The 23,632-nt window shown below is 36.9% G+C and overlaps 1 protein-coding gene across 2 annotated transcripts in view; it reads right to left on the bottom strand.

The window, feature by feature from the left end:
• LOC146572915 (zeta-sarcoglycan-like) overlaps positions 1 to 23,632 on the bottom strand; it is a 392,767-nt gene that overhangs the window by 178,994 nt on the left and 190,141 nt on the right. For both annotated transcript variants that reach the window (XM_085277367.1, XM_085277368.1), the window contains exon 2: positions 2,978 to 3,187. In XM_085277367.1, the coding sequence (XP_085133493.1) occupies positions 2,978 to 3,187 (210 nt within the window). The remainder of the gene's footprint in view (positions 1 to 2,977; positions 3,188 to 23,632) is intronic.

The raw sequence follows: 23,632 nt of genomic DNA, 5'->3' as shown, positions 1-23,632 counted from the left end.
TCGCATACTGCTGTTTCTGATGTCATTTAGAAAAGAAAAAAAAAAAAAAAAAAAAAAAAAAAAGAATAAACCAGTGATTTCAAAGTTGTGGCTGAATGGTATATATTAGCTACCTCTGAACTTACTTTGCTGTGATTACAATGATACAGTACAGGCACATTATTTACATGATGAAAATAGTGTTGTTGTTTTTTTACTTCTTTAGCAAAGTTTCAATAATTTATCGCAAACATTTGATTTTAATGGAATTTTTAAAGCCATTGTATTTGAATTGCTCACTAATACAGTAACTGCACTACATGCAGCTTTTTTTTGGAATACAATGGAGGCTCCCTGGTAAGCACAGCATGAACACTTTTTAAAGTACACTTTGTGCCAGATTGCAGCTAAATTACTAAAAACTCATATTGCCAAATTTCTCTGCTGGCAGACTTAATTTGTCACACAGCTGTGCTCCAGTAAATATAAATACACATCTTCAAATAAGCAAAGAACTATGATGGAGAATTGCATCACTTATAAATTCAGTCTTTTTCTATTTAGCTATTCGCACCATGATTTGAGGTCTAAATCATGCACTGCGCATTTTAAGCAATATACTTGATGGTTGCATTTTTCTGTAAACAAGTTATAGTCATCAAGAAAAAGGGTGCTGCGTGACCATGTTGCTGCTTATTTTTTCAATTATTCATTGATTTCATAAACTAACAAACTACTCCTCTCAGATAAGTCGATCCATATCTCTGAACCAGCTGAAGACTCAGAGCTGGCTGTTAGAAGGGAAATTAGTAAATCATAAGAAATTCCAAAAAAATATTCAGATTTCTCCAGTGAGCAACAATCCTCTCCTGGAATTTTTAGAAGGCGAAATTCTACACTGTTCACTCTTTTATGCACTATAATGTTTTTTTTTTTTTGGAGGAAATTAGTAAGCGCCCGAGGTCTTCTGCTTCAAAACTGCAGTCAATACTAATACTTCACAGTCTAAACTATAACTTTGCTCTGCTCCAACTGTGATCTCATCTGTTGATCTCTATCTCTAAACCAACTGAAGAAACAGGCTTAAAGCTGGCAGGGAAATCATGCAGCTATTACACTGGCACTTCATAGTCTAAATTGCTAATTGTAACTTTCCTCTGCTCCAGTTGCTACCACCCTTTTTTTTCTGAGTAAATTCCCACCATTGCTTGCTTTCTCTTTCTCCATAGGTCAATCACAAACTCACTAAACTTACTTTTCTGTGAAAGAAACGTGCAGCAGCCAGCAGTGGGTTAACAAGTAACACGTTAATATGTCTTCTTTCTGACATGAGATTCATGTTTACTGTGACAGTTTTAAAAAGATAAAATAATATAATACTGTGTATAAGGTGTGTTGCTCCATCTCCTGTTATTTATTTAAACAGATCCTAATGTGGTATACAGTCACTATGTTTTAGTCTGGATGCTAGATAAACCCATGTCTGATTTATTTATCTATCACAGATATAAGTAACTCCTTTCCAATATTACGTCTGTGTCTTCTTGACTTAGCATTTTGCTTATTGCTTTTTGCTAAAATCTGACCTGAACTACTTTCAGGCTGGAATGTGTTAGTGTATACTTTGGTAACAAGTTTTTGCACCAGTGACTGAATGTCAGACTATATGTCAGCTCATCCACCACCCACCTCCCTCCATGAGACACTGAAATAGCCATGCTTCCAGGCCCTGAAGAATCGTCCATTTAAAATAGAAAAATTAATTATTGTCTTTCTGCAGCAGCAAAAACAACATCATGTGTATCATATGCATCATTCATAGACATAGCTGATAATTGGTGCCACATATAAACAATACATAACATAGATGGCTTTTAGTACAATTAACCACCTGAGTCGAGTTTACTGAATAGCTTCCTTAGCACCCACCTATCACATAACACCAGTCACACCTCTAACAGGCAGTTTGAACGAACTACTTTTTTACAAGACTATAAATGTATTTATTTTGATATATAGAATTCTTTGAGGATTGTCTGTGAAAAATATTTGTATCTGCCTCTGTTATTTTCACACAAACAGCATGGCCTATGCCATATCTTCATCTCTTTTATACTTCTTGCTTGCTGTGTCTTCCCTGAGGCATTTACCCATCCACCTCTCGGACCCTTTTTCTCCCATCTTAATATTCTGAAGTTGCTTACTGAAACATAAGGCATTATGTGGAAAGACTTTACTAGAGGTTTACAGGGGTCAAATTCTGCCTCATTCACATTCTACTATCACAGTGTAGTTTCTTAGGCCCCGGGGCAATAATGGATATTGCATGTGTGTATGATGTAAGCCTTAGAAAGTGTTTACAAAGCAGGACATGAGCCTTGGTGTGTATATATTAACAGGATTAATAAAACACACAAAAAATAAGGACATAGTTAAAATTACAGTGATGATGGAACAGAGGAGCAAAGTCTAATACCACCTATACTGAATACACAATGAAGAAAAACAGGTTTGGGGATGAGCCTTCAATGTCTTTGTTGATTCTCCTGGATTACTTTATTGTGTCCTCCCACAGTGAACATGAATCTAGAGTTTATAGTTTCAATGTCAGCCACTATGCAGGTATTTGCTTAGGTCCAAGAGATGTGGACAAAGATATGAACAATGTGTTCATGTGAACGACAATGAAGTGGAATCAGTAACCGTAATAATATATGTTTGACTAAACAAACTTCATATAGAGTGAAGACAACTGATTAAGATTTAATTTGAAGAAAGAACCCTCCCCCCAAACACACACACACACACACACACACACACACACACACACACACACACACACACACACATAAATTATCATCACTCCCATGTTCCATTACATTACAGAAGCCCTTTTAAATGCACTCTCTCAGATTTTTCACATAAACCCCCACATAAACACAAGCCCATATAACATCCTGGCACTTTAATGATATAAACACACACACGCGCTTCTTACCGGAGTGAAGTTCATGACTTTGAGAATCCAGATGGTCAGTGCCAGGTTGACAATCATGGTGACGAGGAGGAGGAGGATGAAAAAGTACAAGCATCTCTTTCTCCAGCCATAGATTCCCACTGCTGGATAAACCTGCGCACCACAAACTGAAGCCCCTCTCTGGTGGAGGGGGTTGGGCTGTGCTGCAAGGATATACTGCTCCTGGGTCATCTGAGGGAGACACAAATATAATGTTACATGTAAGATGTAACATTTTTTTTGAGAAATTTCTCTCATTCTTCAATTTTATTTGAAGAATATCTATATACTGACATTTTTTTTTAAGAAATGGAAATGCAGAGGGTTTATTATCCCTGTTTGTCAGCTGTAGATGCCCTAGTAAAATACTGAACATATGTTGTCTATTATTGTGAATGTTTGTATTCATTTAGTTATACAAGGATGATAAACAAATGTGGAGAAATGTTATGACTGTGAAGAAACAAATTCAAAAACAAGCAATTAATGGAATCTTATTTCTCCCTTTCAGTCAGTGTTGTGGCCATTTTAAGGCATAGGTAAACCTGTACCAGATGCCTCCAGTTGGAGGAACACTGTTAATGTACAATCGGTATTAGCTATTACACCATATAACTGTGATTTGTCTTTTATTTGCAGGTGTGTACTAAAATACAGTCAGATCTAGCCAACGCATAAGATAAATGGTCTCTACATTTTGCATCCAAAATAAGAGTTTTTGGAGCTGATCCACAGGCGCTAGATCCGGGCCAATCTCATACTGATTATAACTGCAGCTCATTAAAAAGAAAACTAGAAATAAGTTACCCTGAGATGTGGATACATTAAAAAAAAAAAAAAAACTCCAGCATTAGACCTTATCATAATAAAACTCAATGATAACTTGGAAATGACTAAAAGAAAGTCTTAGTCATTATTAGGAAGTGTTACATTAAAAAGTTGTGTAGGGCATCAAATTGTTCAGAAATGTCTCTGTATGCAGCATAAGCAACAACAGGAAGAGGAGAGGCTAAACTTTCAGCGTTTTGGAGGAAGGAAGAACAGAAAATACAAAAAACATAAGATAGCAAAAAAGAGGAAGAATGGAAGCATTTTAGAGTTTTGAGAGTGAGATAACAGGAGAGAGAAAGAGTAAGACCAAAGCATGATAAAAATGAGATAGAGGTGGAGCTGTAAAGTGGAAAGATAGCACAGCATTGAGTACTGAGAGATAGGAAGGGAGGCTGGAGAAAGAGAGAGAGGGCAGATAAGATGGTAGAGGAGGACAGAGTCCATTAGTTGTAGTGCAGCAATTGGAGTCATTGGTGGCAAGAGATATGGACACTGGCTGCAAGGCACTATTATCTCTGTCCATCTGACTCCCTAACTCTCTTTCACTCTTTTACCCCACTCGCTATACCTCAGATTCCCTCTTGGTTCCTTCATGCTTTCTCCCTAATTCACCTCCTATCTCACTTTTGCACATCTCTCTCTTCCTCTTTATCAGTCTCTCTCTTTACGTACACACGACACAAACACACACATACACACACAAACACACATTAAGTCTTTATTTGCTGAGACTGCATGACCTTAACACCTCAGTGACTGTTGATTTTTCTTCCCCCCTGCAATGCCTTTTCTCTATATAGTCTCACATGATGATACCCAACAAGCCTTGATGATAAACAAAAAATGCTGACTTTTGCCTTAGCCTACAGAAAAAAAAGAAAAAAAGAAATGCAGGCTTTGCTTGTCTAAGTTTTATTGTTTCATTTTGGGGAGAGGAGCGTCTAAAACAACTATCAGCTTGTGATTGGTGTCTCCACAGGGGTCCTGTTTCTTATACGTAAGAGGCAAACCCCAAGGTCTGCTTGAGTTATTCATGCCATGACAGTGTATAAACACCATGGAAGTCTAAAAAAAACATTAACAAGCTTTTAAAGCTAACAGCTTAACCTTGAGGAGGATTGATAGTGGGGCCTCAGCTCCTCTGTCTCCTTAAGGCTAGGGCTGTCTGACCCATGAGTTTTAGCACTGAAAATAATGTAATAATGTAAAAAATGACTCTTTAATATTTATGAGTCAGAATAACAACATGTTGTGGCTGAAGATTTACTTTGATGTCTTGGGAAACAGCACTGTTTTCTTCCTCTTTCCAGTTCTTAGATGGTCTTGCCCCTCAAACTGATGAAGATTACTAAGTATAAGATGAGGCATAAGATAAATTTTAATTTAAATTATTCATTACATAGTATTTTTTATTGGATTCAGTTAAATCCAGTGTATCCAGTGTACCAAGCAGCAAATACAAAGAGGACACAGGAAAAATATCTTCAGAATGTTTTTTTTTAACCCCAAAAAGTTTAAAAAGATAAAATTCTAAATATAATAATCGGGCCCATAAAAGAGGTCAACTAAATATAACGCTACTCAAAAGTAACTTCCAGAAACCTAATCACACAAAGTAGACACGACCTAACTTACAAACTGACCTAAACACAAAGACACAGGAGGGTAACCTTTATAGTGGTTTGACCAAACCATTTACACACAATAGACATTATCAAGACATCACATATTTGGAAAAGTGCTCCGACGTTTTCGGAGAGCTGGCGAGGACACCGGACTCCCAGCACATCGTTTTCAGACTGTCTTTTGCTAATCAGATGAAACATGATATATAAGTCACTTAGATAACTTAAAAATGTTATTGTTTGGCTTTTTTCAGTGTTTTATTTGTTCCTGAGTAAATCGGTGTGGCTGAGATTAAAGTTATAGTTTTCACACAGTTGTACAGACGTCAAAAAGAAAACAGATTGAACAGAAGTGTGGGATGGTAGGGAATTTACTCCAGTGTCCAGTTATACTTTACATAGCAAGGAGCAGACGGCTGAGTTTATTAAATTCCACCGAGACTGCTTGTGACGCAAATCTGAAGGCTAGACCATCCCATTTCACAGCCTTGCACTTCCAGCCTTCTCGGTCTTCGGAGGACCCGGCCTTCGCAGTCTACATGGGCCGGGATGCGGAAGGATGCAGCCCCTGAACTCATACACAGCTATTGTGTTTCCAAAGTCCTCAGCCCTTGGCCAGAATTTTAGGATATCAGTAGAACTTTTTAACCAAACCAATATTAACTAATCTAATCCAAAATCTTACTCTAATTAACTATAATCTAATAGCGTCATCACACGGCAGTATTACTGTGCTTTCCTTTACATGGCAGGAACCCTTTTCCAACTAAATTAACAAAAATACTGGATGAATAAACTGTGACAAGAGAAAGCAGAAGTACATCAATATGAGGCAGAATTGTGCCCAAGACTGAGTCAAGAGCAGATCAACATTACCATTAGCATCTGTAGCAATCATGTCAGTTTTAAGGCCAATATTTGTTTAAATGGAGGAAGAAAAAAACACTTTTGAATACCAGATTTAAATGAGGTGATGAAAGGATGTGATAGATATTGCAATCTGCTTTTTTTTGGCAAAAGAAAAGCTGAGGCTACTTTAGATGTGCATAAAAAAACAAGCATTCAACCTTCTATCAAAATGTAACCCAACTGATTTATATCCAAGCGTAATTTGGGTATGCAACACATATTAATGCCAAGTGCAATGAGGGCTTAATATCTGTCAAATGGGCTAATGGATTACAATATTTTTTGCCTTTTCACAGTGAAAAGAAATCTCCTGCAACAGACACAGCAGTTTCAGCTATTTCTCTTTTTGGGTGCATCTGTTCAGTGTGTGCAGACACAATGCATATGAATCAATAGCACAGCATCGCTGTAGAATAGGACAGAGAAATGGGCTGCTGATGATTTTATCTCTGAATTCAGAGTCCACACTTAATCGATAGCACACCGTGTGTAGCTCTGTGCTGATATATGTGTGTACTGAACTTTAATGAAGTCTGTACTGACCAAGAGTGCTTATCGTTTTTCTCCATGCATGCATCAAGAATGGGAATCAATAGATATTCTTGTTCGTCGATGTGTATATATCATCTTTGCATGTTTCACTGGGGCCACACTGTCACTTGGTAAAATGAACGTCAGATGTGTTTTTGTTTTTTCTTAAATTCCACAGGTGGCAGTCAGATGCATAATGTCACTGCTTAATTGCGTGTGGTCAGTTTTGTGACTGTGCCATTTGTCACTGTGTATTTTCCTGTGAACACCCCACATTACACTCTTTCACTGACACACTCATTGTCTTGCAAGTGTATTTATGTCTCATTTCACTCAGAGATATCCAAGGTTATCAGTCTAACAGTCTGACAAAATATTGTCTGTCCGCCCACTAGGCCCTTTGCTACAGAAAAGCCAAAAGAAAAACAAATTGTTGCTTAATCTTTTCTTTTTTTTATTATTCTCCTGTTCACCTCTCCTTCACTTATCTCTTTCAGTTATCCTTGCTAACGCACATTTCCTTTCTTATCAAGTAACATAAATTGAGCAAAATAACATAAAATAAGCTTGTGCTATATATAAAACTATTTTTTATTTTCCTTTTTAGCAGATTATTTTAAATTTTCCTTCTTTTCTTCCTCACTGCATTTTTTCTTCTATTTTCATTGTTGCTAATCAATCAATTTTGTTCTCCCCTTTCTCCCCCTCACATCTTCTGCCCTACACTCGTCCCTTCTTCTCTTCTAATGCATTTTGTAGATTGAACTGACAAGAGAGCCATCAATCAATCCTATAGTGTACCACAGCCTAGAGGCCTTGCACTGTGTGACCTAACTTTATTAATATCATAATGCCATGACAGCTGTAAAAACAAGAGGCACTATAGCTATATTGCAAGTGATACCATTATAGCTCACTATCAGCTCCATAACAGTGATTTCTTTCAATTCAGTTAGTCTGCTTCATTTTCTCTGTTGTATGTGTTGTAGAGGTGCGTAAACAACACTTTGACTTTTACAATTGACAAATATTCAAAAATATAAGTTCAACTATAGAAATTAGAGGTTGCACACTTATGAACAAAACTGCCAGCATGATGAGGTTGGTGTGGATGTGGTGTATATGACAAACCTAAGTACATACTACGATAGCGCCATCATATTATCTATCTTTTTAAGCAAGAGAAGACAAAATACGAGAAAAAGCTGATAGGAGATGACACGTGGATATGAACAGTGGGGAGAAGAGACGACAAATGAGAAAAATGAACAGGAGAAAAATATGATTGTGATCCATCCATGTGACATCTCCACCCCCACAACCTCCCAGAAGAAGCAGCCCAAAATGAACAACATTAGTTTACAAAAAGCTAATAATGAGAATTAGAGGACAGGAGATAGTACTAGAAAAAAATCTTTCCATTATATTGTAGTTCATCTTTCAAGCAGTGACATTTTGCATAAAAAGAGACATTCAAAATCCATTATGACATGAGAAATCGCAAATTTGTCTTCATATGGAGGTCTTGTGGGTTCCTTGCAGATACCAGATTATAGTTCAGTACAGACTGAAAGCAATGTCATAGAAAATATTATTTTAATAATGGCAAAAATAGCCTTCAGTAAAGTTGTGTTTTATAGTCCCAATAATTAATATTTTTTTCTACTTTGAAAACAAAAAATCTAAATGAATTGAAATGTTTTATTTGTACAATATCAGTTGCACACAGAGGTGTTTCACAGATGACAATACTGTCACAGTATCTGTCTCTCTGTGGTCAACACTTGACCTCTAACAAAAGATCATAGTAACAAAAAACAACATCAAGCAACAATTGACGAGACAAAACAAAACAACCGAAATTAAAAAGGTGTTCTTTTGTGCTTATTACATATGAAATTGTAAAGTAAAAAATGTGATGCCCGCTAGAGCAGAGCGATATGACCAAAAATATTTATCACGATATACATTTGAAAATTTGCGATAACGATATAACCGACGATATAATTGACACTAGACAAAATACTTTACAACTCCACAACTTTATTCATGCAAAAAAAAAAAAAAATCAACGTATTTTCACTTAAACAAGCAGCTGTTTTTTATGTGCATTAAAGTTATATAAAAATGTAACAGTGCAAATGCAAATTCCTTGCTGACAAGTTTAACCAAAAGGCATTTCCAGTGGAAATTGGCCAACATATCCTCAGCATAACCATGCTTAAAAAGAGGTTATACACACAATATACGGTAATATTATGTTGAAGCACAATATGTATCACTCCGCGAGGCTCCTGCCTACGATAGCCGTAATGCTCCAACAATCCATCAAGTGATGCGGCTTCGTAGCTTAGCAAAGTCGTACTAAAACATTTGACAGATTTTCGAGCGCCGTGTACGACATAAAATCGTTTCGAGGTCAGTAAACACAACCAGAATTCATACATAAGGCACACAGGATTATAAGGGGCACTGTCGATTTTCAGAAAAATCAAAGGATTGATTTTAAGTGTGCCGTATTTTCCAAACAACACGGTAATAACGATGGCCTGCTAGCATGCGCTACCAAAAATAGTGCTTTGTTGTGTATCTGACGGACGAAAGCTAAACCAGTTCCACACCACTGAAGTTGCAGCATTTTTACAAACCAATTCTGGTTCATCTGTTTCATTCACCGATCCGCTTTCGCCCTTCTCGTTCTCTGTCGCCGCCATGCTTTTTCCGCCATGTGCGTATGAAAACAAAGGTACGCATGCGCGTTTTACCCATATTCTATCGCGATATTTCATTTTCTTATCGTTGCCCGACATTATACCGGTATTACCGTGAACGGTATGATATGGCCCAGCCCTAATGCCTGCAAATGACAGAAACAGAAGTCCAGATAGTGTCTATAAAAACAGTCACAGGTATCATAGCTGGTTTATTTAGCGTTTTCTTTGGTGCGTGGTTAGACGTTGACATGTGGAGTTTAAAATAGTCTTAATTGTGCAGTGGATGACTTTTCAGCTAGTGGAATAAATTCGTGGTACTGCTACCTTTTGCAGCAATAGTTTTACGGCATGTTTTGCAAATTACCGCATTTTGTTCGACATCCTCCTTGTGAAATCGAAACGACAGCGAGTCTCATTCCCTTCCTCGTCTGCAACTCACACTGTCGCCATATTTTTCTGGCAGCGTATGAACACGCATTCTCACTGCAGTGTGCCAGGTAGAACGTTTTCCAGTGGGGTGGGGTGGTGCAAGGGTGGATAATAAATAGAAGAGTGAATGGACTTGCCAAAAGAAAATCAGAAAACTTGGGAATTTTGGTTCACAGCTGAAATCCAGATCAAAGCGTAATTTAACATGCATGCATAGCTGATTGGTACTGCTGCTGTGGAATTTCAAGTGCTGTGGGCATGCCACTGTATCTGTCAGAGAGCAATGAATGAAACAGGCAGGACAGGGCCATGTTTACCATTACATTTTAGAGTTCTGAGGAGACAAAGTTTTCAGGCCCCTCTTCTGTGGAACCAGCTTCCAGTTTGGATTCAGGAGACAGACACTATCTCTAATTTTAAGATTAGCCTTAAAACTTTCCATTTTGCTAAAGCATATAGTTAGGGCTGGACCAGGTGACCCTGAATCCTCCCTTAGTTATGCTGCAATAGACATAGGCTGCCGGGGGATTCCCATGATGCATTGAGTTTTTCCTTTCCAGTCACCTTTCTCGCTCACTATGTATTAACAGACCTCTCTGCATTGAATCATATCTGTTATTAACCTCTGTCTCTCTTCCACAGCATGTCTTTTATCCTGTCTTCCTTCTCTCACCCCAACCGGTCGCAGCAGATGGCCACCCCTCCCTGAGCCTGGTTCTGCCGGAGGTTTCTTCCTGTTAAAAGGGAGTTTTTCCTTCCCACTGTTGCCAAAGTGCTTGCTCATAGGGGGTCATATGATTGTTGGGTTTTTCTCTGTATCTATGAAGCGCCTTGAGGCGACTTATGTTGTGATTTGGCGCTATATAAATAAAATTGAATTGAATTGAATTGAACAAATTGTTTTATCATTAAAGCAAAATGTATTACTAATTACCAAGGTTTTCAAATTTTGTGGTCTTAAAAAATGGAAGATGCAACAATTATTCCAACAAATGTAGAAAGGTTAGCTAAGCACACAAAGTCTTTAATTATAGAAACATGTGAAAACAATATGGTTTGGCATTGTGCTTCTACTACATGTGATAAACCACTTGCACTTGTGTACCATGATGGATGCTGGTTTTTGAAACGGTCATTCATACTAAGTTGAACTTTACATTATCACTTTACCCTGAAAAGGAGAGTGTCCATGGTTTCAAAAAAAAAAGGAATTTCTAAATGGGATCAACCATTCAATCTGGAATTCATCGATTTCTCTTGCAAACAAAGATTTGACCAGATTCTCCGAAGAAATGATATGTTACTGTACATAATAAAAGGCACAGTGAACCCAGGGTTTGTTTGTTTTTTTTGCTTTTTTAATTTATTTTTATTTTGTTTTGTTTTTTTAAACCCTCTTCCATTTTATAAAAGTTAGCCCAGGTAAAATTAAACTTTAAAGCATGTATACATTTCTTCACGCTATCAAAGTCTGTTTTGATTTCATACCCAAAGCAACCAGTTTTCTCACCATCCATTATCGTTTCATTATTCACTATGATAGCTAAAAAATATCAGACTTATTTGCCTTTTAGGAAGACCATTCTCCTTGTTAACTAAGGATACACAAACAAAATCAGTAGCAGCACTGTAGGCATCAGTTGTTATGATGTGTGCTGGTCATTATAACAGGGGATTGAACGCTTACGCATGCAAAATTGTCACAGGCTGGGTCTCCGACCCAGCACTTTGAGCTTTCGTTGTATTGTTCTCATTTTTTGAGATGTTGTTAGTTTTGTGTTATTTCCTATTTGCCTTTAGTTTAGGCAGTTATTGTTCCTGGGTTTTCTGTTTGAGTTCTTGCATTATTCATCACATATTTGGTATGTTAAGTTTGTATTGTCATGTCTAGTTTTAGTGTTTCCTGTTTTATTCTGACAGTGTCATGTGTTCTTTGGTCATTGTATTTAGTTTCACTCCTCCTGGTCCTGTCATTAGATTCATGTCAGTCAGCTGTTTCCTCATGTGTCTCCACTTCCCCTGATCACCTCATGTGTGTATTTAAGCCTTCTGTTTTCTTCATGCCATTGTCAGTTCGTCTGTTTATTCTCACCAGAGTCATAGTCTGTTTATTTTTCCACCTCTGTCATAGTTATAGTTTTTGGTCTTAGTACCTTTAGTGTTTTGTTTCTTAGTGTTTTGTCAGTTCAGTGTTTTGTTTCTTAGTGTTTTGCCTGTTTGCTTTGGTCTCTTGGTTCATTTCCTGCCGTCATCGCAATAAAGGTTCACTTTTCTGTTAATCATTACTATTCCTCGTCATCATCTGCTTTTGGGTCCTGTTTCCGCACACATCGGCGCACCCCGCCGTGACACAAAATACTATTGATGTCGCAATGCTACATTTGTTTTTTGTTTTTGTTTTCATGTGTTTGTGTGAGTGTGTTTGCACTAGTGTGATAAAACACTAAGCCAACTGAATTGGGAGCCCTCGCTGTTGGCTGTTGGTTGTTGGTTTGGACAGCCTGCCATTCCTCTCTGTCACTGTGGGCATTCAGGTGTTCAGCCACTGGAATGGACAACACACACACACACACACCACCTCTACCACACACACACATGTATACACCAAAAAAAAAAAAAAATCCACACAAACAAGTAAACACAATCACAAAATCACACTGCAGCTACATGCACCAGCAAACACACAGGGATGTATTCAAATATAAACAATGTGTTCACACCTAAATATATTCAGACACACAAACGGGGCTCCTTTGCAGTGAGCCGTTCAGTATTCCAACAGATTCAAGAGGTTCTGCTGTAGGCCGAGTGTAAAAAGGGAAGACTAAAAAGGACAGGTCTTGTTCTCCTGGTCAAACACATTCTTAAGTAAAAGCACAAACAGGTGTCCTCATCTACCCTTCTTATGATGGACAGAGAAACAAGACAACATGATAGCACTATCACTGAGAAGTCCAGCTACTAAATAATGGCATCTACTCACTGGTTAAGATCAGAGCTCAAAGTAAATGGTTAACACACGTATCAACCCACCACATTACCATACTTGTTCAACTTCACCACTTGGCACCAAATTAAAACATTCAAGCCATAGTTTGTAACAATGTTGGATTGTCAGCAAACTATAAAGAAACAAGCCTTTTCTTTTCTACCCTCCTTCATTTTTGTTTATCCTGTTGTTCTGATGTTTATGCTTTTTGAAACCCTGCTTTGGAGCTAAAGGGATGTTTTACAGTCATCTCTATTTATAGAAACGAAACTGTCTCTAGACAGAGATTTGTCTCTGTCTAGATTTATCTACCTCGAATGAGGTCTTTCGTTTGTTCGGGGCCCACGAGACTAATTAGTGGGTGATTAAAATGGAGAAGGAAAATGGGAAAAACCAGAAAAAAAATTCAATTTTGAAAAAGAGCTAAAAAAACAGCAGGCAGAGAATTAAATAAATAAATCTGCATTGTGTTCTGATTGGCAAGTTTACTCCCCCCACTGGGATGTTTCCCCACTATGGAGCAAGTGTCCTCTCATGCTATTATATAATCATGTGCTGCTAGCAGGTAGATGATTGAAGAAGGTCTTTTTACACTGCTTGGCTACTCAAAATCGTTAAATAATGGTTAGAAAAATGTTATCTTTTTGCCACACACTCACAGCAGACCTGAACTGCATGCTTACACCAAAAAGACACTGTACTGTTTCAGAATCAATTTTAGTTTCATTTTAGAGTTAGCTCTAAGACAGGCAACATTAAATGAGGCTTGAGTTATAATGTTCTTGCCCACCAACTTATCATCTTTATTAAGAAGACATATTCTCACTTAAATATTTGAATGGATACAACACTTTTTTTCTGCATTGTGTAAACAGCGATACCCTTATATTTAAAGTCTTACAAACTGACTTAATGCTTTCTGCTCTACAGTATTTGCTCAAACCTCCAGTATCTGTAAATTATTAAGGGATGACAGCTTTGTAATAATAATAGGAGTAAAATATGATTGATAGCTGGTTAGACAGTAGCTATGAGCTGTAGTTTAGAGGCTCAACAATCATCGCTCATCTCACTTACTCACTGACAGCTGGCAAAGATTCCCACACACTGATTCATGACACCCCATGACTTTTCAGATGTTCAATATTCAAGTTGAACAATTTTTATTATTACAGTATATCTTTCTTAACTCTGAACAAAACACCCCACACAGAATTCTGTAGAGTTTGTCCATTAGTATTTCAAAGGCTTGAGCAGCTCTGTCACGAAGATGTCACCAACGTCCTGAAATAGAATCTACTTTTCTAATAATATGATGATTTGGTTTTAACATACAGCTCCGTTTATGTAGTTATTTAGAAGATGAATGCTGTACTGAGACAGATATAACACCGAGACAGAATCCACATAGTCCCATATGCAAAATGTGTAAATGCAGTGCTCTCCAAAGAGTAATGTTATTTTGGTTGTCATTATGTGTGCATCTTTGTGAGTAAGATCTGTAAAGCACATTGCGGTTTCCCTTTTGTTTCTTTCTCTGTCATTATGTTTGCCTCTCTCTCCGCTTAAATTGTCTTCCAGCCCCCTTCTTGCTCTTCCAATATTGTTGATTTCTTTTTTCCCTTCCTCCCTCTCTTCCCTTCTCTCTGGCATGTTGCCTCCCGCTGAGTCAGTATCTGTCAATCAAGAAGCCGACACTGTTAAACACCGCCAACACCAACAGCAGACTTAAAATCCTTTCTCTCTCTCTCTCTTGTGCTCTCTCATCACGAGGAGATAGATGGAAAGCCTCATGGAAAGAGACTTTGCTGGCAATGTGGCCTCTTTTTTTAAAACTCTTTGAAAACCACCAAAAAAGATGGTGAGAGACTAAACTGTTTTCTGGGATGCTTTTTAGCTCGGTAGCACAGTACACAACATAAGGGAATCATTATGATTGGCTGTGATTTGCCAAATATATATTTCAGTGTTTAACCCTAACCCTGTCATATGTTTTTTGTGAGCAATAAGTTGCATAAAAATGTTGCATTTTTTATGAGGGTAGAAGTAGAAAATACCACCAGTATTAACATAGTTGACATTTATTATTAACATTTATTTCTTGATCAAACATAAATAAATGAAGAAAAAAAATAGCAAGTAGTCATCCGTCCTGCAAGCTAGTTTACCACCACAAAAACAAGTCAACTCACATTATCACTGTCACACAGTCATGATCTCATATTTATATACGTCAATGACAAAACGCTAAACGAGTCCCTTCTACCATGTAAGGAAACCTAGTGATGGTGTGTCAGTGTCCATTGGCTGGTGTCTGTGTGTGTGTCTGTGTGTGGCATTACAGTCGAGAAGATAATCGCTGTGACTTTGAGAAAGGGACTAAAAAAAACCAAAAAACTGTTTCTGTTTCCCACTGTGTTATTACTAAGAGGGGGTATAACAATGGTGTAGACCACTCTGTGTGATTGAGATAGCGACACTTAGAGAATAAAAATACAACGAGGAATAACAAGAGGGAGAGAAAGACAATTTCCAAGGGGAGTCATACTCTGAGAGATGTGATGGACGCCTTCTGTAAGTACATCACATGCTTGTGTGTGTGTGTGTGTGTGTGTGTGTGTGTGTGTGTGTGTGTGTGTGTGTGTGTGTGTGTGTGTGTGTGTGTGTGTGTGTGTGTGTGTAAATCTTCTGGTGACAGAATCAGCACACAGGCTTTATGACCCCGTTCAGGGCCTCCTCTATCATTACCCCACCACCCACCCAGCCATCATGCTTTTGGAACTTTCAGCAAGCTTTCGCCCCAGCTTTTACGTTAAGAATGTTCCTTTTAAAAGAGCACAATAATTCAATGATTTTTGTCAATTTCATCATGCCTTTGATAGAAAAGCAAAATAAATACAGGCCAAAACAGCAAAGAGGCATATAAACAATAAAAAAGGGAACAACACAAAATGCATCTGATTATTCTTTATGATGCATGCAAGGGTCACTGATGACATCATTTTTTTAAACTACTATGTCCTAGTAGCTACTTTTTATTCTATCATTTCATTTCATTGGATTTTGTTTTGTTTTTTGGATTTTTGCCCGTTTCCAAAAAACTTTCAAATTAGTAACTCAAAAAAAAAAATAATTGATGAGTTTGATTTGAAACTGCCATAAATTATAAGGCAAGGGCATTGTTGCATTACAGTGTTAATGTCTTTGAACTCACAACTTTAAACTGTACAAATTTATCCCTTGCATGTTACCTACAGTAGTAGTTAGACCATAAAATGTAAAAGTACTAGACATGTTTAGTATTAGCATGAAGCATAATTCACTCCATCTTGTTCTTCTACGCTGGCCGCACCATCACTTAAACCTCATTCTTCTTTGAACACCAGCTGCAATAACCCCCCACAAACACACACCACACACACACACACACACACACATCTCCGTTCACTGTATTACAGTACTTGCATTTCTTTATGCCTTCTATCTTAATTGAGTTGTGTGTTGTCAGCCAAGCAGCTCCACTCAAAGCTCCCTTTGATGCTTTTGACCAAAGAGTGTATGTGTGACTGATGTATGTGATGAATGTCCAGCAGTCTCTCATGTCCAAGTCCCTCAATGGAGCACTCATACATCAACCTCTGAGCCCCTGCACCATATAATGGAATGAGGACAGACTGGCTTACAAAGTGGGGATGAAAAGGAGAATGAGAAAAGAGTTTGGTGATATGGAATTTAGTGAGAGGGAGACAGGCAATTGACTGTACGATTCCCTCTCTTTCATTTCTTTATCTTTTGTTTTATTGTCTAAAAAAAACATCTTTAGACACTGTTCAAGTACTTTACACAGCACTTTCAACTCTTTCATTTCTAAAGGGCTAAATGCTGTTAGTCATTTTCTTTTCCCAAGTTTTTAATCTTTATTGGATTACCCCGTCTAGTCTCCATCAACTTAATAGCCTTTTTTTCAGGCAGCACGGTAACATGGTGGTTAGCACTGCACAAATCTGGATGTGATTTCCCATTTCGCCAGGGCCTTTTTGCGTGGAATATGTGTGTTCTTCACACGACTGCAGGCGTAGTCGGCTTCCTCCAACAGTCTAAACACGTGCAGTTAGTGGGCTTAAGTTAATTGGTGATTCTACATTGGGAGCAGGTGTGAATTTAGATGTGAATGGTGGTCTGTCACTCTGTGTTAGCTCTGCGACAGAGTGGCAATCTGTCCAGGGAGTACCTTGCCTCTCACCCTATGGTAGCTGAAGTAGCTCTAGTGCCCCTGCCACCCTGAATTGCATAAGTGGAAGAAAATCATGTTACTCTTTCTCACTCCCCTCTTTTCAGAGAAAATCACAAGACATATTAATTGTGTGGATGCCCTCAATGGGCATCCACACTATTGAGTTCCTGTTTCTCTTTATTCTTTATTATTCCGGGTGTTTCCGTACACTTTTCGCCGCAGAACTACTTCCACAATTTTTGTGCTATTTTCACCGTTCAAACTCTAAACTGTTCTGCTCTTTCTGCTAATGCCGGCTATGACTTTTGGTGTTTATTACTATTATACTTTTTAAAATATTACACTTTTTTCCTTTAATTTGTCCCATTGAAATGAATGGGAAACTTCCACAATTTTGCTAAAACTTTCTTGTCTTTGAAACTTAACTACTGCCTCATACTTTCACCTAGAAACTCCATTCAAACTTTAAAACGTTCTCAAATTATTGGGCTATTCCTGTGTGATTCAGCTTTTTCAGATCTTCTACCGTTTTAATCTTATCTCTCTTTAAGTCTTCAGTTGCAAAATTGTGATTTTTCAGAAAATACATGCGTTGCTATGGTTGCTATGCAATTAACTCAGAGGGGACAGTGAAACTGTTTGAATTTTCTCTTCATGTCCAAACAACTTCTTGCTACTCGCTCAATTTCCACTCAATCCCCACAAATTATACATCAAAACGTAGGTATCTTTGCTGGCTTTCAGAAAATGTCACTATCATTGTTGTGGTATTCATAGAACTTTCGCAAATCTCCTCAGACTAACACAAGGTCAGAAAACTCTCCATATAAAGTCAATGGAGAGTTTGTTCAAAATCACCGCTGGATTTCTCTAATGAGAGGCATTTTCAAATTGTCATATCTCCTTAACGAAGCAAAGTTAAGACATGAGGCTTGTCCCCGTATATCTTCAGACACTCCTGATGCTCACAATTCAAGAATTATTTTCTCACCTATTACCGTTCTGAGATGAGTTAGACTTGTTTGAGGGGTGGAAATTTGTCCCTCGCTCAGATTTCATCAGAATTCAAATTCTGGAAATGAGGCACTTATTTCTCTCATCATATCTTTTTGATGGATTTCCACAGAGCTCTGAAAATTTCCATGACTGTTCACCAAAGCCTGCTGTTTCTTATGGTGAAAGAATGATATCGATACTCCAAATAGATTTCGAGTTACAAAGCGTTGTTTGAGGGCAAGTCAAGGCAGTTTTTGATTCGCCTCTACTCAGTTACAGTGTATTACAAGTCATATATCTTTAATAATTTATATTTTATCTCTGAATTATGAAGACCTGAAGATTCCCCCATCTCTTCTGAACAAAACAATGTCTGAATGACCGTTCTAGCCTCTACGGTTAGGAAATTATGGCCATTTGTTCGAGGGGAATCCTGAATGTCAGAAATACACTGAAGAAAACTCACACCTCTCTCTGTGTCTGTGTGTGTAAGGGCTGACTACAGCAGGTGCAGCTAATTTAACTGACCTACATATACCAAGCCCAGACTCTCCACAGCTCCTGTTCCCTTTACTGTCAGTGTATGTGTGTCTGTGTATCAATATTTCTCCTATGTTTAGGTATTACTCCTCAATCATAGTATTTCTGCTAAAGCAAAGTACTTCTACTACATCTTAGTACTTCTGCTAAATCATAGTATTTTTTGAAAAATCATAGTATATTTGCCAAATCATGGTATTTGTGCAAAATCATGGTTTTGGGGCCAAATCATAATATTTCTGTTATTTTATAATATATGTGCTGAATATATTATATGTGCCAAATCACAGTATTTATACCAAATTATAGTATTTATGCCAAATTACAGTATTTCTGCTAAAACGCAGAAATAGTACCTTTTAGCAGGAATTTCTACCAAAAGATAGTACTTCTGCTAAATCAGAGTATTCCTGCCAAATCAGAGTATTCCTGCCAAATCATAGTATTTGTACTGAAACATAGTACTTCTGCCCAATCATAGTATTTGTACTAAATGATAGTACTTGTGCCAAATCATAGTATTTGTGCCAAAGCATCGTATTTGTATGGAGTCATAGTATTTCTTCTAAATCATAGTATTTCAATCAAATCTCAGTAGTTGTTGTTAAAACGCAGTATTATTGCCAAATCATAGTATTTGTACCCAATCATAGTATTTCTGCTAAATCATAGCATTTGTGCCAAATCGTGGTATTTGTGCAAAAACATAGTATGTCTGCAAAACCATAGTATATCTCTTATGTTATAGTATTACTACTAAGGCATAGTATTTATGCCAAATCATAGTATTTAAGCCAAATTACAGTATTTCTGCTAAAACGCAGAAATACTACCTTTTAGCAGGATTTTCTACCAAAAGATAGTACTTCTGCTAAATCAGAGTATTATTGATAAATCATAGTATTTGTACTAAATCATAGTACTTGTGCTAAATCATAGTATTTGTTGCACTTCATAGTATTGGAACCAAAACATAGTATTTGTCCCAAAGCATCGTATTTGTATGGAGTCATAGTATTTCTTCAAAATCATAGTATTTCAATCAAATCTCAGTAGTTGTGTTAAAATGCAGTATTATTGCCAAATCATAGTATTTGTACCCAATCATAGTATTTTTGCCAAATCGTGGTATTTGTGCCCAATTAATAATTCTGTTATGTTATAGTATTACTACTAAGTCGTAGAATATCTGTTATGTTATAGTGTATCTGCGGAATATAGTATTTGTGCCAAATCATAGTATTTATACCAAATCACAGTATTTGTGCTAAAACATAGTATTTCTGCCATATTGTGGCATTTGTGCAAGAACATTGAACTGTTATGTTATAGTATTACTACTAAGTCATAGTATTTCTGCGTTGTTATAGTATTTGTGCTAAAACGTAGTATCTCTGCCAAGTCATAGAATTACTGCAATTTCATAGTTTTTTTAGGAAATCTGTTATGTTATAGTATTACTACTAAGTCATAGTATTTCTACCAAATCATAGTATTTGTGTGAATTTGTATACTGTAATATCACTGTAGTATGTAGTGGCTAAGTAGGGAGTGTTTACAGTGTAAATAGGTCATCTCTTGTGTTGGAGTGCCCTCTTGTGGCGCGTTTTGGGTAGTGCCTTAGTAAACGTGAACCCTGTAAGAAGTGGTATCAGACTGATTTGTAGTGGAGGAATTTGTTGCCAGTTTTCTTAATCATAGAAAACACACCATATCACCTCTCCACATCCTCCTACTGTATGCCATGCCTCATAGTCATAGTATTTATGCCAAATTACAGTATTTCTGCTAAAAACGCAGAAATAGTATCTTTTAGCAGGAATTTCTACCAAAAGATAGTACTTCTGCTAAATCAGAGTATTTCTGCCAAATCAGAGTATTCCTGCCAAATCATAGTATTTGTACTAAATCATAGTATTTGTGCCAAATCAGAGTATTCCTGCCAAATCATCGTATTTGTATGGAGTCATAGTATTTCTTCTAAATCATAGTATTTCAATCAAATCTCAGTAGTTGTTGTTAAAACGCAGTATTATTGCTAAATCATAGTATTTGTACCCAATCTTAGTATTTCTGCTAAATCATAGCATTTGTTCCAAATCATAGTATTTGTGCAAAAACATAGTATGTCTGCAAAACCATAGTATATCTCTTATGTTATAGTATTACTACTAAGGCATAGTATTTCTGCCAAATCATAGTATTTTGTACTAAATCATAGTACTTGTGCCAAATCATAGTATTTGTTGCACATCATAGTATTGGAACCAAAACATAGTATTTGTCCCAAAGCATCGTATTTGTATGGAGTAATAGTATTTCAATCAAATCTCAGTAGTTGTGTTAAAATGCAGTATTATTGCCAAATCATAGTATTTGTACCCAATCATAGTATTTTTGCCATGTCATCATAATCGTGCTGAATCATGGCATTTTTGCCAAATCGTGGTATTTGTGCCAAATTAATAATTCTGTTATGTTATAGTATTACTACTAAGTCATAGTATTTTTGCGTTGTTATAGTATTTGTGCTAAAATGTAGTATCTCTGCCAAGTCATAGAATTACTGCAATTTAATAGTTTTTTTTAGGAAATCTGTTATGTTATAGTATTACTACTCAGTCATAGTATTTCTGCCAAATCATAGTATTTGTGTGAATTTGTATACTGTAATATCACTGTATTATGTAGTGGCTAAGTAGGGGCTGTTTACTAAGTGCATCAGTGTAAATAGGTCATCTCTTGTGTTGGAGTGCCCTCTTGTGGCGCCTTTTGGGTAGTGCCTTAGTAAACGTGAACCCTGTAAAAAGTGGCATCAGACTGATTTGTAGTGGAGGAATTTGTTGCCAGTTTTCTTAATCTTTAATCTGTATGCATGTTGTAATGCATACCCTGTTCTTAATCATAGAAACCACACCATATCACCTCTCCACATCCTCCTACTGTATGCCATACCTCCCTGTACCATCCATCTGACCGCAATAAACTCCACCTGTGGTAATCTAATCTCTGGATGTCAGCCTCTCCTTCTGACCAAGGATAGTTACTATTGCAGCACCACCCAGCATTAAACTGACGTACACCATTCTGTACAATAGTATTTGTGCTAAAAAGTAGTATTTCTGCCAAATCATAGTATTACTGCTATTTTATACTATTTAAGCGAAATTACAGTGTTTCTGCAAAAACACTGCATTTCTGCTAAATCATAGTATTTCTGTAAACTTATAGTACTTGTACTCAATTATAGTATTTGTGACAAAGTGTAGTATTTGTTCCAAAACATAGTATTACTGGTAAATCATAGTATTTGAGCCAAATCATAGTATTTGTGCTAAAACATAGTATTTCTTCCAAATCATAGTATTTGTGCCAAAGCATAGTATTTCTTCCAAATCATAGTATAACTGCACAATAAAGGTTCTTGAGCCACATCAGTGTTTGTGCCAAATCTTAGTATTTCCTCTAAATCCTAGTAATTCTGCTCAATGATAGAATTTCTGCTATGCTGTAGTACTTTTTTCCTAGATTGTAGTACTTCTGCTAAGTCAAAGTATTTCATGTAAATCATAGTATTTCTACCAAGTCCCAGTGTTTCTGCTAAATCATAAATAATGTTTTAGCACAAATTGTAGGATTTGGCAGAATATTCTATGTTCCAGCACAAATGCTATGATTTGGCAGGAAAAAAAAATTATTTAGTATAAATACTAAGTTTTAGAAGAAATACTATGTTTAAACTTTAAAATATTCTGCTATTTCTGCTGATGTTTGTTATGACTTTTGACCATTGAAATGAATGGAACACATTATCAATGGCCTCACTGATTTTGCATGCTGGACTGAGCTGTGTTTTAGCTCAGTGAGATAAGCGTCCGTTCTCAGACTGGGAGGCCTGGGTTCAAATCCCGCTTATGGCAACATTTCTTTCAGTCAACAGTTAAACTTTGTTAACTCTTTTCAACACAAATTTAAGCTTTTTCACCCCTTTTCAAGACAATTTTCTTTTTTTTCACCACTTTTCAGCACAAATACCAGCTTTTTCAGCTGTTTTCAGCAAAAACCTCTTTTCAGCAGAATTCTGCTCATTGAATTCTTTTCAGCACAAATTCTGCTCATTCAACTCTTTTCAGCAAAATTTTCAGTTTTTTCTGCTGTTTTCAGAAAAAAACTCTTTTCAGCAAAATTCTTCTGATTGAACTCTTTTCAGAAGAAATTCTGCTGATTGAACTCTTTTCAGCAAAATTTTCAGAGTTTTCACCTCTTTTCTGCCCAAATTCTGCTTATTCACCTCTTCTGAAACATTTTCAGCCTTTCCACCTCTTATCAGCACAATTCTCAGCAGCTTCTGCTCATTTCAGCACATTTCAGCACAATTGTCAATCTCTCCACCTCTTCTTTGTGAGCTAAATAGCTGCCCTTAGACCAGGAGGGCCAGGTTTGAATCCTGCTCAGGGCAACCTTTTTTTTTTTTCAACTTTTTGAGCTTTTTTCTGCAGACATCTTCAGCGTTAAGGCATCCACACAGCATTTTCGCAGGAAATGCAAATTTTTCTAGTTAAAAATTCATTCTTGAACAGGTACATACTTTTCTCTGGTATTTTTTGACACAAAGTCAGACTTTGTTGCTTTCTGATGCTTTGACAGCGTGTGAACATCAAATCCCTGTTTACCCTTTCAGTCTCGTACTGACTTGTCTTTGAAAAGGTCTCTCCTTCTGCTTCTGAAACTGTATGAAAATGTATTATTTTTGTGAGTTTTCAATGGATTTAATGGTAATTTAAATAAAACTTATGACCACTTTAACTCAATAATTAAGTCAATACTCTTCACACATAC

This window comes from Mchenga conophoros, linkage group LG6 (genome assembly GCF_057382185.1).
Source record: "Mchenga conophoros isolate Kocher_MC1m ecotype Shallow Benthic linkage group LG6, M_conophoros_male_GT1.1, whole genome shotgun sequence".
In the NCBI taxonomy this organism is placed as follows: Eukaryota; Metazoa; Chordata; class Actinopteri; order Cichliformes; family Cichlidae; genus Mchenga; species Mchenga conophoros.
This window is presented reverse-complemented; position numbering and strand designations above follow the sequence as displayed.